At 39.9% G+C, this 14,668-nt stretch overlaps 1 protein-coding gene across 5 annotated transcripts in view; it reads right to left on the bottom strand.

Annotated features, from left to right (window-relative positions):
* LOC121941303 (kinesin-like protein KIF13B) overlaps positions 1 to 14,668 on the bottom strand; it is a 51,764-nt gene that overhangs the window by 22,953 nt on the left and 14,143 nt on the right. For all 5 annotated transcript variants that reach the window (XM_088080751.1, XM_042484073.2, XM_042484090.2 and 2 more), the window contains exons 4-9: positions 8,530 to 8,542; positions 7,915 to 7,975; positions 7,667 to 7,759; positions 6,001 to 6,181; positions 4,810 to 4,897; positions 3,792 to 3,926 (exon numbers count right to left, since the gene is read on the bottom strand). In XM_088080751.1, the coding sequence (XP_087936877.1) occupies positions 3,792 to 3,926; positions 4,810 to 4,897; positions 6,001 to 6,181; positions 7,667 to 7,759; positions 7,915 to 7,975; positions 8,530 to 8,542 (571 nt within the window). The remainder of the gene's footprint in view (positions 1 to 3,791; positions 3,927 to 4,809; positions 4,898 to 6,000; positions 6,182 to 7,666; positions 7,760 to 7,914; positions 7,976 to 8,529; positions 8,543 to 14,668) is intronic.

Here is a 14,668-nt window from a genome sequence, read left to right as displayed (position 1 = left end):
GGTAAACTGTATTCAGTGTCTGCTAGTCTCCAAATGGAAAGCGTTTTCCATTAACATCAGAGAAACAATGAGGTGCCTGACACTGCCCAGATCCTGTGATATTGTCTTTCTTGTTGAGGAAACAGGTTTACTCCCACACACACACACACACACACACACACACACACACTCACAGCTCCATGAATCAGTTTGGATTCCACACTGCTCCTGCTATCTTGTTCAGTGGTGTGACCTTTGTAAAGTGTAAAAATTCAACTGAAAATAACAACCTTTTTCTTAACAAATGCCACTCATAGCCCTCTTCAAAAAGATAGGTTTTTAAAAAAACTTTTACACTGTTTTGCCTTAAAAGTTATATACTGTTGCTCTTTAAAGCTGTTATCCTGTATCTTCTCTAGTTTCTACTCTCCTCTGATACTTTAATGATATCAATAACAGCCCCCCAACCTCTGAGATCCACCTACTTGAGGTTAGTAAAATTGAGTAATGGACAAAGGTAAACAAAAATTCACACACAAAACTTTTTTACATCCGTGTTTTAAAATCTCAAATTGTACAGGAGGACCTGTGTGTAAGTAAAAAGTAAATGGTAAATGGACTGTACTTGTATAGCACTTTTCTAGTCTTTTGGACCACTCAAAGTGCTTTCACACTACATATCACATTCACTCATTCACACACACATTCACACACTGGTGGCCGAGGCTACCGTACAAGGTGCCACGTGCTACTCAGTAATCATTCATACGCACTCACACTCCGATGACGCAGCATCGGGAGCAATTTGGGGTTCACTATCTTGCCCAAGGATACTTGGACACTTTTTACATGTATATATAAATTTCTGACAAATCCAGATCCCGAATCCCTAAAACAACCACTAACAAAGGCTAACTGATAAAGATCAAATTCAACTACACTGATACTGATCAGCCTCAGACCAGTTCTGCTTCAGATTCCCAAGAGTATAACAAATTATTAAACAAACAAGAGATTCATATCTGGGACACTGAGCATATAAAGTCCAAAAATAGACTCAAACTTCTTTTTTTAAATATGGCCTGAAACTGTGAATACCTTTTGGAGAGTCAGACAGAGTAGAGGCAAAGCTGGTGACTGTGAGCACCAGTAAATGCAGTAGGAAGCTACTACTTGATGTAAATCAATAATTACAGCTCCTTATTGCAATGGGCGATGACTGGAACATCCAGGTCATGTTACCTGCTGGTGTCAGACCTAGAAATAAATACCAGTAAACCAACTTTCCAGTGTTTTTCAATCTGCATTTTTATCAATTGAGTACAGCATGCTGACTCTTTGGACCATTTCAATTCTTAGCGTCTAGCTGGGTGAAAAAATAGTGAAAAGGAGGAAATACCAGCCACTGCGGCATTTTCCTTTCTCAACAAGGGATTCTGTAACTGGGACAGCTGATACTCAGGTCAGTAACCAGATCAGCAGGCAGGACATTCATCTTGTCAGACTTCTTGGCAGCAACTTCAAGGTACCAGAACAGAACAAGTGTCTGATCATCAACACACAACTACATGTACTAAAGAATCCAGAAAACACCATCATGGAGGAGAAAAAAGGAAGAAAAAAAAGACTAAGTCACCAAAACTTGACTGGAATTAGCAAAGCAATGAGCAACATAAGCCACAGTAGAGAGGTGGCAGCAGATGGGACCAAAGTTCAAACTGACTGAACTTTGAGTGTTTGGTTTACAAGTCTGAGCATGGCATGCCACTGAAAGGAAATCCTGTGATGAGGATCATAATGACTCATCCAGCTCTGGGTGATTCTGCTACCATTCATAGAGGTGGCTTTTTTAATGCTGTCCCTTCATCACTGTTCCTCACCCTGGCTGAGCCATTAGGGGGCACAGATAAGCCCCAATACTGTGATCATTAAAACAGAGGAAGGTCTGACTAACTGAACACTACGTCCAGTAATTTGCTGTAGTTAATCAAATGTAGAATTACTTTGAGGATGTAATCAATGATTACTTTCATTGTCGATTAATCTTGTAAGAATTTTATTGATTAATTAATTATAGCTTAAAATATGTCTGAAATTAGTAAAAAAAAAAAAAAAAATTACACATCACAAGTTCTTTAAATTACCTGTTTTTTTCTAACCTACAGCCCAAAACCTCCAAATATTAAATTCTGTATCATAGAAAACAGAAAAAAGCAGCAAATCCTACTTTGTGAAAAGCTGAAAGCATGGCATTTGTGGCAGTTTTGTTTGATAAACCATCCAAACTATTAATTGATTAAAAAAGCTGCAATTTATTTTACTTTCTTATATGTGTGTGGATGTAGTAAGGAAACATTCTTGGGCTTCCATATCAATTTAATGTTGCTGTTGTTTCAAAGCACTAGAGGTATTTTGCATACTGTGCACACAGCACTGCTTGTTGTTTTCTTTGGCCTCTTCTGCACTTTGAACACAGGTCCAACAACCCTCATAACTGCTGAGTACCATGAACAAGTGAAACATAAGCGTGCTATATACCAAACAACCAGCACTGTGTGAATTGGAAATAGAACTAAGTATCAGAACAAAGCTCAAATTGCATTGAACGAGCTGACATCTGGTATAGTGGGGCTTGAAATGGCCAAAGAGGAGCTCCCTGTGAAAACGTAAACTAATTGAAATTTTCAGTCCATACAATGCTTTTGTATTCAGAATGAGGAGACAATAAAATAACACAACTAAGGCTATAAAGAGCTGACTGATCCAGTTACAGGATGTGTCAGCTGAGTGATTCACTCACTGACTACACAGTCTGCGCATTAGCCGTTTGCCTGATAAACCTACTGACTGACTGACCAACCCAGAGAGTGACTGTGGGTGTGCTTTGAAAACAGAGCAGGCTGTATCAGCTGACAAACTCAAAGTCATGCATGTGAATTATTAACAGGATTTGCTGGTGGCAAGTTGGTCTGGAAAGAAGAGAAAGGCGCAGGAGAGCCTAAGTGGGTCGTGAGGATGGAGAATGAGTCATTTAGGTCTTTTCTTGGAGTGCCTGGTCTAATAGCTGAGCTGACATCATCTCATTTTGTAACTATCTTTTCACTTGTTGGCTGCGAGGGCTGGATCATAGACCTTAGAAAACTGAACGCAATTATACATACACAATTTGTGTCTGGTGCAGACACAAATGTATGGATTCTGTTGATAGAGGGGGTTCACTACTAGTATCTGACATGCCAATAATATCAAAAATCCTGGTTTCACTATAACCAAAAAACAACACCATATACAAAAAGAATTCCCCAGTCATTAAGATTGGAATATGACCACAAGATGAAGCAGATGGATTCTGGGAGAAATGACAGTAAGGGAGAAAAGGCATTTAATATCTATTGATGTGCAAACTAGGATTAAATTTTAATGCACCAGGGTGGATGGGAGTAGGATTGGCTTCTTCAGATAACTGTAATACCACACAACTTCGACACTAAAAAAGTATGCCAGTATGCCAGTGACAGCTGAGATCTGGCCCAGCTCCCAGCAGCCACTCTGGCCCCACCCCCCACCACAAAGTGGGCACTGTGGCCCGACCCCGATGTTTTCAGCAGGCTCCACCCCACTGACTGTCCGGCCCAGTGAAGTGAACACACTGGTTATCTTGTGGACTTTTTTTCTATTAAGATACGTGCTGAGCCTACAACATCTCAGAAATCAATTTCTGATCTCATCGATTACTTAAGGTTTACACTGAAAGTGTTAAAAACTGAGAATTCAAACAGTGCCCTCACCAGCGTGTGTGTGTTATGTCTTACCCCAGACTGCAAGTCTTTTAGTGTGTGTGTGAGGATGATGTTGAAGACGGCGTGTGATCGACTGCTCTCCTCATTCATGTTGGTTGCAGCAACAGTCCGAGACTTATTTCCCTCTGACATCAGAGACTCAATGTCCTGTCACAAAAACAGAAAGCAAACAATAAATAAATAAGTAAATGATAAGGAAATTTTCCATTTTGCTTCACTCTGCAGAATAACCTTTTAAGAATGTGAAGAACATTATACAGCACATTTGTTGAGGTTCTGTGCATGTGTATGAATTTATCGAATGCTTTTTTTGGTGAAGAGCTTGAGTCTCCTGAAAAGCCCAATATAAATTACAAAATGTAATAGATTTTGAGATTTTTATAATTACCTTCATTCCAGTGTGACTGGTAACACTGCTAAGCAAACTGTTGCTATAAACACTGTTACAACTCCACAAAGGTTAAAGAAAGTGAGAAGGTTTGAGAGTAGGACACTCCGCTCACGTGTCTATCTGGGCGCTGACACACTGGTTACAGTTGCTGCTATTAGATTTTGCATCCAGTAGGGGTAGGGGGTAAAATAAATACAGCAAAGTATTGAGATATTCTATGTGGCAATATTGTATAGATAAACAGACACAAAGTATCATTTTTATTATTTACAGTTACAAATACAAATTTAACTTCTGGCAAACTAAGAGAATAATTAAATCAATTGCTTTTTCAATCCACTACATACATTTTGCTACTATGAAAATGACTGAGGTGAGATGAACAGACTGAAAATTTTATGTTATTAATTAAAACAGATTTTCCTTTGGGGACATAATTTGTACCTAAAAAAGGTAATAAATCGCACTATAAGTATTAAGTATTGCAATACTGAGGATAACACAGTCGTGTTGTATTATGACTTAAGTATCGTGAAAATATTGTATCGTCGGGCCAGTATGCAACTTAGCAGTAGACGTCAGTAAATCAGTGTGACATAAAAGCATGGTAAAAAATCAATTTAAGCAGAATATTTTTACCTTGTAGCTGGCCACAGCTAGTCGAGACAGGCCATCGACATAGGGACCCAAAACTTTATGTTCCCTCACCCTCAGAGTTTGTCTACCCCTGGACAGAGAAAGAAAACCAGTTTAAAACACAGACAAACATGGCCACTCTTGGTAAATTACTATTCATCTGACTTTTAGCAGGAGTGCCAATATCTGCTCAGCTGGTTCTGGCCACCACTACAACTTTCCCCAGTTCATAGGGACTTTGTTAGCACTTGGCTCTCTGACCCTGATTCAAACTCGCTCCAGGCCTGACAACTTCATCATTCTCTGCTCCTCAGCAAAGCCCATATGGCTGTCAGATGGTCTGCTTCTCTTTGGCTCTTTTTACTGAGGTCAGAGGTCATGCAGTGACTGAAGGTCAGAGGTTATGCTGTCTGGGGCAGCAGACACAGGCTTGTGCTGCTGATTTACTGCTGACCTGCTGGACATGAACTGGCCTCCATCAGTGACCGCAAGGCAGAAGAGGGATCATTTAATCCACTGACCACAGCAGCTGGTGGTACCAGAGACCAACAGCAACTTTCACTAGTTCTACCAATTAACTTGAGGTTGAGTGTGCTGTAGGGCCTGGGCCTGAATCCAGAGTCTGGCTGAAGTCTGAATTTTGGTAGCAAAGACATGTCTTACTTTCATATGAACTGGTTCACTGTCTGTGTTAGGAAGATGCCAAACAATAACCATGCAAGCTATTCTAGGTCAGCTTTACTTTTAAATTTCTGTGAGGAGCATGAAAGCTAGCATGAGAAAACAGAACTATCCAGAGGTCCAGTTAATCTGCATCACACTGATAGAAACTGAGATGTGCAGGGTTTCTATCCGATGCCAGGGTTCAGAGTCAAGACTCATGCATTGAGTGTGGTTGTTCACCTAAAACGTAGACTGACCTACCAGAGAAAGACAACATTTACTTGATGTGTATTTGTGTGTCTGCCCAAATATCAATTTCCTTAGTCTGCATTTGGATACAAGCCTAACCATGGCTATTTTACAACCAGTAACTACACATTAAAATTTCCACAATTTTGTCTTAGTTAAATAATTTTACCGTGAAGAAGCTACAAGCAGTATATTCTATATTTAAGCCACAACGGCCAACAGACGGAAAGAAAATGATTCTTTCTTTCATAAAAGGTTTAGAAGATTAGGTCGGGGTCATACCCTTTGGGGTCGAGCAGATCTCGGACCTTCTCGTTGTAGATCTCCATGTAGGACACCTCAACGGTGAAGCTCTCCTCCTCCCGCTGTTCGCTCTGGGTTCGGTCAAACAAAGCACTGCACAGCCGAGGAATCAGACCTGGCTGGTCCCCTGAACCCATCATGGTGTACGACTTTCCCGAACCTAATAACAACACACACACACACACACACACACACACACACACACACACACACACACACACACACACACAATGTCAATTGGAACAAGTAATTGAAAACAGGAAAATGGCATTTTTGTAACAGCTGATGCAACTCAGAGACAAACAACTGAATTAGTCACACCATTTCCACTGAGTCAATTACTATTAAAAAGAGCCTTATACACACTAAGTGGCCGCTACATTAAGTACAACTATGCAATCTAATGCAATTTAATACTTCAGCTCTGCCATGAGTTCTACAAGGCAGGGCAGCTTTATATTCATTTTGTCAACAAGGCAAGTCAGAGTGCTTTACAGAGCAATAAAATGTAAAACCTAATAAAGGATACAGATTTACAATAAAAGAGTAAAGAGATAATATATATATGGTAAAATTAATTACTAAATGAAAACATTTTAAAATAAAAATCACCATTAAAATAGCAAAAGTAAAGACAAGAGTTGCAAAGATTATTTCAAATGATTTAAAATGCAGTTTAAAAATAAGTTTAGTGGGTGAAGTAGGCAGTGTAAAAAAGGAGTGTTTTTAGCTTTGACTTAGAAGTAGTCAGAGTCTGGGCCTGTTTAACATCATCTGAGAGGTTATTCAAGGTCAATGCTGCATGACAACAAAATAAATTCAGTTACAAGCTTATTACTGAGGTCATCATTAACGGTGCTTTTGTAATTGACAGCATTACATCATTTTTGTCCTTCCTATTTACATACATGAAGTAAGCAGAATATTGAAAACACCCCTGAATATAATGTCCAGCACAACATCATCACTTACTAGGAGCTCAGTGCTAAATCACACATTTCAATTATCGCCTCTGTGACATTGTCAATAAAACTGGAAAATTATAGCCATCATAAAAGAAGACATGGCAGAACATTAATTAGTAATTATTGCATTAACAATAAAGTGGCCACTCAGTGTGTAACTCATTCTGGCGAGGCTGTAGACACTTGACTGATTTATCAGCTCTGACATGTTTGTCAAAGGATTTGTAGTGTTGAAATTTTTTTACCATAACACTAAGAGGAAAACAGCGATCTCTTTACACTGTGTCTACACTGGACATGTTCCAGCTCTGTTTTTCAGTCCTAAGTCAGACTGAACAGAAATACTTGAATTTTAACAAGTGTAGGTATCTACCTTATGTGCAAGGTGGCTTAGGTATGTTTGGGTTTTAGCAACATTGTATATCATGCCTCTACTGGTTGAAGCTTTGATATTTTATTTGTATCTGAGAGAAGAGAGGCAGTCCAACCTTCCTGCTGCAACCCCTTCACACTGACACTCCTCTTTTAATTATTTTACAAAAAGCTTTAGGGCACTATGCCACTGAGGGCAAAGAAAAATTGTTCAAATATTGTGTAGTTATTTCACTGGTTCTGTCATTAGATATATTCACATCATATTGACCACAGAGCAGAACAGAACTTGTCTTATGGTAACTTACCGGTTTGTCCATAGGCAAAGATACAGGCATTGTAGCCCTGGAAGGCATTGTGGAGAAGACTTTCCCCAAGGCACTGGAAGACCACCTCCTGACCTGGAGACAGGCAACCACACAAGGAATTATATTCTATCTAATCTATCTAATATTTTTAATATTTAATCTTTCCAAAGTGAACTGTTCGAATGGCATTTTAGTGATGCAATGACCAAACTTCTAATAATTTGAACTGTATCAGTTAATAAACTAACCGGCAAATCTCTCCTTATCTGTCTCGTCCATGGACCAGAAGCAGTAATCATACGCAAAGACCTGTGGAATGAAAACAGTTAGAGCATGAGAGACACATGTCAGAGATCTATGCTGATTATGACACAGAAATGTTAACATTTCTTAACTAATTTCACCATTTAGCTACAATGAATTTTGTGGAAAAATATATACACTCCATAAAACCAGAGTTTAATTTAATGGTACTTTGTACATAAATGTACAGTCTCTTTCAAGAGTACTTTGTGTTTCATGTGGTTATGTGGCACCATGTGGAATTTTTCAGATGATAGAAGAACAAAAATGATGTCATTCACTAAAGTCAGCTGCACAGACAAAAACATGGTAAAAAGTTAGCCATCAAAAGGTATTTTTTGAGGGTTTAAAGTTAATAAATTAAATAAGACTCTTCAGGCAAAAATTGTTTTACAAATCATTACTTTGTATCACTGCTTGGATGGCACAGTTGCTCACAGTTCACAAACCGAGTCGGAGAAATACAGCGGCTTCTTTGTTTGACAAAGAGATGATTCACAACCCTGGAATTAGCTCGGTGTTAAAAATGACTGTGCATGTTTGTGTGTGTGCGCTGTTACCTTGGACTGACTCCTGATGATGTCGGGAGGGTCAAGGTCCACAGCAGCATGGGGAGAGATAGGAAGATGACATTTAGTGCATATATTACAGAGGACGTCTTTAGGTCTCAACTGTTCCAAACTAAAATTATTTATATCACTACACATCTATCAATGTTTTAACAAATTATCACTTGTCTCTCTAATTAGAAAATAGAGGCAGAGAAATGAAGACACGGTTGAACAGAGATGGATAGAAAGACAAAGGCAGAGCGAGAGCCACTGGCCTCAGGCTCAGTCACTATAGCACACATTTGATTCACAATCAGCCTTGTGCGTGAGTAGCTTGTTTACATCTTGTTTGTTTGTTTGTCACATGTCAGACCAGCTTCTCAGGGGATTTTGTCTGTGGATGTCACTGCATTCATCTCTGAGGGTTTGGGCTGACATAAAAAATCTCTGCGACAGGGTGAATTGTTGTGGGAACATCTGTGTGTGGCATTGAGAGGCGGAGGGGGGTTAGTACTGAGGCTGGCAGAGAGTTGAGGTAATGTGTGGTGGAATCAGATGGTGGCGTAAAGAGGTTACTGGGTTGAGGTCATGCAGAGAAATAAACAGGGACGTGAGTGAAAAATGCCCTTAAAAAAATAATAATCTGACATTTAAAAAAAGAGGAGGATTGGCCCCAATATCTGTGTGATCTTTTACAGAAAAACCAAGTAAATACACATACAAGTAGACATTTACAGTGCACACATGAACCCGCACAGAAACATGTCAGAATTTTAAGCACTTAGCCTTCAGCCGTGTCTTTTAAAACAGATCTCCTCAGCACACTCACTCCATCTGGCTATCTCTGCATATGTGGAATGTCAGGGCATCCAGACCATGAAAATTGATTTGAAGAAGTTGTATGTAACAAAGCAAAGAAGCAATTCAAGCAATAAAAAGACAATGTGTAGAAAGCTCAACTTCTCTTTAACATTCGTTGCAGAATACAGAAAATATGACAGATGTAATTTACAAAAGCACGCGTTTTGCCAAATACATTCTTGGACAGATCTGCTGATATCAGCACTGTATATGTCCAGATTTATTTATGGCTGGCCTATAGTTACACTCACTCACAATATTATTTCTATAACTAGGGGTATGGCAAGGCTTCACTGTGTATTTGTTCAGTATATGATCCACTAAATAATGAAACACCTTTCATGGTCTGTGTGATTAGAAATGGGCATAAATGTAAGTTGGCTGCACAAATAATCAAAGTACTCTCAAAGCTCTCATAGTATTAGCACAGCTATCTGGGCATTTCATCATTTTCACATTATACGAAACAGTATTTGATTTTGATCTTCAGTTAAGAGATGCAATGACACAGACCTGGATAGTCCAGATCACACTGACCAGATCAAAGAGCACAGGTCGGGCCCCTGCATCAACATTATTTACCATTAATTCATTTAACCATACAAACTATCTGGCACCAAATCATTTACCAGTCATCAAGTTATTCTGCTGCAAAGCTCAGCATCAATCTGCTTTTAAACATAGCATTTGTTTTAACTTACTAAACAGATGGGTGGCATTCATTATACAACAACAATAAACAGAGAGGGATATTAGCGCAACGCAAACACTGACACATTTGAAGTGTGCCTTGGCTCTCCACAATAGACCTGTCACCATGCCTGAGTGGGAAGTCAGTACCATCAACAAAACAAAAAATGGTCAGTTGTCTCTAATTTGAAATATTAACATTAAAAAATGAACGCCATCATTTGATGATATCAGCAAGGCATGACTAATTAACTACATTTTACACGTCCAAAGCATTTAATTCAACTACTGTCATGTCAAGTCCCAGTAAAATCTGAATAAAACTCAGTGACATGGTTCCTTGCGATTATGAAGTGACAACTGTCATTAGGGCATCTGCCATTTGGTAGGCGCTTTAATCAAATAGGCTTACTGCAATATGACAATGTTGGGACTGGTGGTCCCTGAGGGAACAGAATCCGTAATACTGAGTTTTGTTCCCATTATCTGGTACAAATCCTGCAGTGCTCTAGTACATTTTTGTCTATAAAATCATCTCCTGTCAGATGTTTCTATGAAAACATTTTCTCCAAAAGCTAAAACGTTTGGTTCTCCTGTTCTCTGTCTTCTATTCTGATCTTCCTTACTACAGGCGACCCCCTCATCTTCCTCCTCCATCTGTGTGGCGCTGGCTCCGCCTACAGGGTGTGGGCAGCTGTCAGTCAGAGAGCTGTGTCAAGTCAGATCGGATGATGAGGCGAGAGGTAACACTACTAGTGTTTCACACCCACACACATCTATCTTTATGAGGACCCTCAAGTACATTCATTGTTTCTCAGTAATGCTCAGCATGAGTGCTAAATGCCTGAGTTATCGAACTTTGACCCTAAACTACATCCCAAAAATGTCCTCAATTTTAATGTTTCAAACTAGCTCTCATAGAGATAGAAGTATAGGAACGCACACACACACACACACACACACACACACACACACACACACACTCTCACACACTCACACACACACACACAAAGACACCTGTTTCCTTTTACCCATGCACATTCTTTATGAAACACCAAAGCTGCAGTTCTTGCACAAACCAGCCAGCTTCCATTCCAATCTGTAACGCTTCATATTTTACTGACGTTCCAATGCTGACGTGCTGCATTTAGAGAGCAAATGCATGCAAAGTAATTCCTATCTGAAGCTTAACTGATTCCAGCAGCTCTTTATAAACCAGGATACAATTAGCATGTCTTCTACACAGTGTTGACGCTTATTCAGGAAACCGTTCTTGGCTCCACATGACCTCCAGCAGTAAGAGAGAGATTTGAAGGAGTGTTTGAAGAGGATTTTATTGATATGTATCAATTTAAAGGCTTGTTGATATTTATTTGCTTGTTTATTTTTGTTCCTCTGAATGTTCCTGTTTGAGGCATTTAGAGCATCTTACATGCCTACCATCTCCCCACAGTCATATCTCCAAACACTATAGGGCTGAAATCAGTCTGGCAGGTTTTGACGTACAAAATGATGACAGCTGTCATGGTTGCTTCAAAGGTTGCAGGCGAGAAGGGTCGCCCATGTCTTGCGCTCAAGCGCCCATTAACGAAGCTAGGGGCCCTGTGACCAATGAGATGGGAGAATGCGGCAGTCAGGAGAGCCGTAAGCCCGCCCCCCTCAGTCCTGGAATACTTCTGTTCGTCCCTCCTCCCTTCGGCCTGCTCCTCCACTCTGATCACCGTCATTTAAAAAATAACTTAATGCATGGTTGCTCCCTCCCCCTTCTCTCTTTCGCTACTGTTCTTGCATTTTTTCTTTTCTCTCCGGGACTGTACCATCCACGGCTGTGTAGGGAGAAATGGAGGATGGAAAGGAGGCTGAAGGTAGCCAGGGGGGTTAGGGAGGAAAGAGGCTGGGCCTGAGACTGGAATGTTAAGCTGAAGCAGAAACGCCGTCAGTAAAGCGCAGTACATACTGATGGCACAGGACAACAGGACATGTAACAGATGTCTTCAGTTCAGCACATACAGAGTAACACTGTACAATAGTTCCTCACATACTGTGAAAATGATTTTACACTAGACAGCCCACCATATCCTCCTACACATATAACCTGTATTTCCAAGGGCACATACAGCGCATCACACCAATCACTGTTTAGGTGCTCAATCATTTCAAAAATACGAAGTGCCACATTCTAGCTGCATACAAATGTTGAAATGTTAAAATTAAATTTGCTGCCATGTCAACGAGGCCATGCTACACCACCCAGTTTGAGGATGGTTTTATGAAGACAGTCTGTGAATAAAACCAGCCTCAGCAGATATCTTTCACTTACATTTATGTCATTTATTGTTAATACATGGTATGTGTTGCTGTCGCCTTAGAAAGACATATTGCATTCTGGATATCAACCTGATGTTTTATGGTTCCTCTAATGCATTCCAGGAATTCAGGACAATCAAAATCAGGCAGTGCTATTTTATGATACAATAAATATTATTAATATTTTATTTATTATTGGGTTTCCCACACATTAATTTAAAGGTAGTGGCCTGCAATGATTAAAACATCTGCTGCCACGTATTGATTTTACATTTTTGGAGCTAGACCGTTCATTGGAATACACTGTATATACTGTTTGGTTATCAGTTGCACCTCTCGGAGCGCAGAGTGTACTCTAGGCACAGACAGAGTAGCAGAGAGTCAGGCAAAGTCATAGTGAAACTTAATTGTCTAAAAGTTGGTCTAAAAGTTTGCTTTCATTCACTCTGCAGCAGCTGCTCCTCTCACTCATCGATTTGATCTGCTCTGACTGGATCAACTGATCAATCAACCCACCATCAAACTCCTAAAACTGCTGCTGAGGAAAAAAAGAGGTCATGAAGAGTTCTGCCTAAGCTATGTTCACAGATCCGCAAAACTTACAAATTTAAAGAGGGGACAGAGAATGAAAAAAAAGGAAAAAAATATGAAAAAAAGAGACGCCTGGCATAGGTTCTATTTCTGTGGGACACACTGCATGCAAGTAGATGCTAGATTTGCTTTACTCACCAGCCAAGATACACTGGCAATCAATTGATTGGCTGGTGTGGGCTGGTGGATTTTGGAATCCACCAGCCACAGTGGCAAGGTGGGCAAAAAAGTTAATGTCAAACACTGTACATATTTATTAATAGTTCCTTCAAGGATTGATTTTGAACGTGCTCAGCTTGTAGTGAGTGGAGCTTGCAACAACCATATAAATCAATGCATGAGTCTTGACATCGAGCCCTGGCATCAAATAGAAACCCTTTACATCTCTCTTTCTATCAGTGTGATGCACATTAACTGGATCTCTGGATAGTTCTGTTTTCTCATGCTAGCTTTCATGCTCTTCACAGAAATTTAACAGCAAACTTGACCTACAATAGCTTGCATGGTTAATGTTTGGCATCTTTCCAACACAGACAGTGAACCAGTTCATATGTAAGACATTTCCTTGCTATCAAAATTCAGACTTCAACCAAGCCTTGGATTCAGGCCCCAAGCCATACAGCACACAATGATTTACTGTCCCCTGCTGAAACTCGGCTCATTGCTAATTCCATACAATCATGCCATCTAACAGAGTCAGGGTTCAGCCTCATTAGTAGGGAAATCTGCATACTTGGATATAATGTTGCTGTCTGACGAGTTGGAAAGGCACATTGCATGGGCAGTGTTGACTATGGCAGCCTCACAACATATTTAAGAGATAGACCACTGCACTGTGTCTGCTCTCCTCCTTCCCTCTGGAGCTACTTCACAGCTAAAAAAAAATGGTGAATTTATTGTTTCCTCTTCACTCTTGTCAGTCTTTAACTCTTCAGGCTTTATGTTGACTCCGACTCCCTTAACATTTTTCTAGTTTGCGATCAACGACTATATTGATATGTTTATTTGAACTCAGCATCTCCTCCCTACAGCCCGGACAAACTCAGTTTATGCTCATATATTTAAGGAGAGTCTAAAATTCAATGGGCCACTGAGAAACAATCATTTTAATCCACCAGCATCTCTCCTTTGGCTTTGATTTTCTGACAAACATTGTGAATGCAACGTTTTTGGAACATGACAGAAGTCTCAGATGCTTGAGCTACCACCAGCACATGAACACACCACAAACTGTTCCTGTTGAAAGCATAAGCATAATGTCTGCTATACTACAACTATCTTTTTATTCAGAACTTGTGAACTGATTTTTTTTTCTCAGTAGCATTAATGGTCTTAAGTCCTATCTGAGCCTGGCCAAGTGATCTGAAACCAGGAAATTGTGGAGAAAATGAGCCAGTGTGGCCTGTGGATGAATGACATCCTCTTTCCTTAATTTCTAACCCTGTCATTATGTTTAGCGGGCTGTTAGAAACTCCATGGTTAGTTCAGGCTGGACAATGCATGCAAAACACTGCCTCTACAGTCACTAACTGTAACTTCTACAGTAACAAATACACTTGAGATCCTTCGCGTCCAAAAACAAGATATTAATGGACCCAATAACACCAGACACACACAATACATACTGACAAACACACACACAAAATGTCCAACATCATTCCAGCATATGGGGCCACACAGTCTCTTTTGTCTATCACCT

The sequence above is a fragment of the Plectropomus leopardus genome, chromosome 1 (genome assembly GCF_026936395.1).
Source record: "Plectropomus leopardus strain MGB_pleo_1.0 chromosome 1, ASM2693639v1, whole genome shotgun sequence".
Taxonomy (NCBI): domain Eukaryota; kingdom Metazoa; phylum Chordata; class Actinopteri; order Perciformes; family Serranidae; genus Plectropomus; species Plectropomus leopardus.
Note: the sequence above shows the minus strand (reverse complement) of the source record. Positions and strands in the feature narration are given on the sequence as shown.